Below are 1,835 nucleotides of genomic sequence, written 5' to 3' on the forward strand. Positions count from 1 at the left end.
CTGGGATTCTCCAGGCAAGAACACTGGAGTGGGTTGCCATTTCCTTCTCCAATGTATGAATGTGAAAAGTGAAAGTGAAGTTGCTCAGTCCTGTCTGACTCTTCTCGACCCTATGGACTGCAGCCTACCAGGCTCCTCCGTCCATGGGATTTTCCAGGCAAGAGTGCTGGAGTGGGGTGCCACTGCCTTCTCCGAAACAGGCTATAAGTACCACCAAAAATGTAAGGAAAATGAAACTTAAAAACTAAATTGCAAGTGTAAAATACACAATTTATTTTACTGACTGCTGCAAACCACTGGTATAATAAAACATCAACCTGATTGAATCCTCTTGAGGGTTTTCTTGGGAGGGAGGGTGGGAAATGAAACATGTTAGTTACTAAGATGATAATCTTCTTAAAAGGTTTTATATTAGGAAGGGGATAAATACACCAACCAGTCTGACTTGAAATGGACAGGAATAAACTTTATTAAATAGGTACAAATTCTAATAGTGCTGTTAAGTATGCCTAGTTAGCAGATTAGAAAACATTAGGGTAACCACTCTTACCTTTCATCCCAGGAAACTGATGTTAAAGCAATTTTACATTCCTTATATACAATAGCTAGAGGAGCCACAAACTAAAGAAGCTTGCACACTGTTTTTAAAAGTTAAAACTTACCTTTCTTGTTATTAATACATTAAAAAACTTGAAAATTATTTTAAAGATTTAGTTAAGGGGATAAAGTTTTAGAAAACTGTGAATGAGACCATTCTAAAATCACTATTAAATAAACACTCAAAATACCATGAACTAAGTAACCACAAGAGAAGCACAAGTAAACCATCCTTGATAGCACTATGGTCTCCTTGCAACTGTATAGATTTCCATTTTAAAGTTCCATTTAAAAGACCACTCCTTAAAGAAACTTGGTTCTACTTTAAATAATAACCCACCTTAATTATCAAAAGTAGAATCTTAAACCAGCTAGGAAAAAAAGTTAAAAAAGAGGTAAAATGGGATTCTCGAAAATACTGGAATATTTAAGAAAAAAACTAAAAGTAAGAACAACAAAAAAATCTGAAAACATGCTTTAATCGCTATACTCCAAACTACCATGCTGCTCAAGTAAAAACTGAAACTTATTTTGTGAAAGTGGAGTTTTCAGTCTGACATGTCATTTTTTAGGTGTCCTGGATAACAAAGCTTGTTAGTAAAGTATAATCCAGTTTACTTCAAATTTCCCTTTAACCACTCTTCCCTTTATTAATGTATGTGAGTTTCAAATAAAATGATCGGGACACCTATACATACAAGCGTCCAATAGCCATAGTAACAGAACGCTGTGTCCTCTCAACATGTTCTCTAGGTTAACTACAGTTTTTTTTAAACTTCTTGTGTTTCACTTTCCTTTTCACAGAAATCACAAAGTGGTTCTAATGGAATAAAGGCAGATCGGCCTTTGCAACAGACGATGAGGAGTGTGAGTGATCACCAGACGCAAAGGAGTTTGAAACCGAGCCCAATGGAGTGGGACTGGGGAATCGAGCAGGGCTCCCCGGAACAGACAGATAAGGGTCCTCCGCACCGGGGCCACCAGCAGAAGAACGTGGCTGGCTCCAGCAGCCCTACTAGACCTCGCCCACCCCTTCCTCGAGGAGGGACACATCTGCCGACTAAGGGGTGAGCTTGCTTGACTCAGCTCCGCGGGGGAAACCCTACTTTTCAAACCTGACTCCCTCTTTCCACGGCGGAATCCCAGGGCCGTTACCTAACTGACCTGCTCTCCTCAGGCAAGCCCTAATCAAGGCCGCCCTGCCTGGCCCAGGACCAAAAGGCCGCACTCCTGGGGAA

At 40.3% G+C, this 1,835-nt stretch overlaps 1 protein-coding gene across 1 annotated transcript in view; it reads right to left on the reverse strand.

The window, feature by feature from the left end:
* Window positions 1–1,835, reverse strand: part of NAMPT (nicotinamide phosphoribosyltransferase) — a 41,691-nt gene that overhangs the window by 39,514 nt on the left and 342 nt on the right. Inside the window, exons 2-3 of the mRNA XM_010841499.1 lie at window positions 1,713–1,827; window positions 938–968 (exon numbers count right to left, since the gene is read on the reverse strand). Coding sequence (XP_010839801.1) covers window positions 938–968; window positions 1,713–1,827 — 146 coding nt within the window. The remainder of the gene's footprint in view (window positions 1–937; window positions 969–1,712; window positions 1,828–1,835) is intronic.

This window comes from Bison bison, unplaced genomic scaffold (assembly GCF_000754665.1).
Source record: "Bison bison bison isolate TAMUID 2011002044 unplaced genomic scaffold, Bison_UMD1.0 scf7180017864162, whole genome shotgun sequence".
NCBI lineage: Eukaryota > Metazoa > Chordata > Mammalia > Artiodactyla > Bovidae > Bison > Bison bison.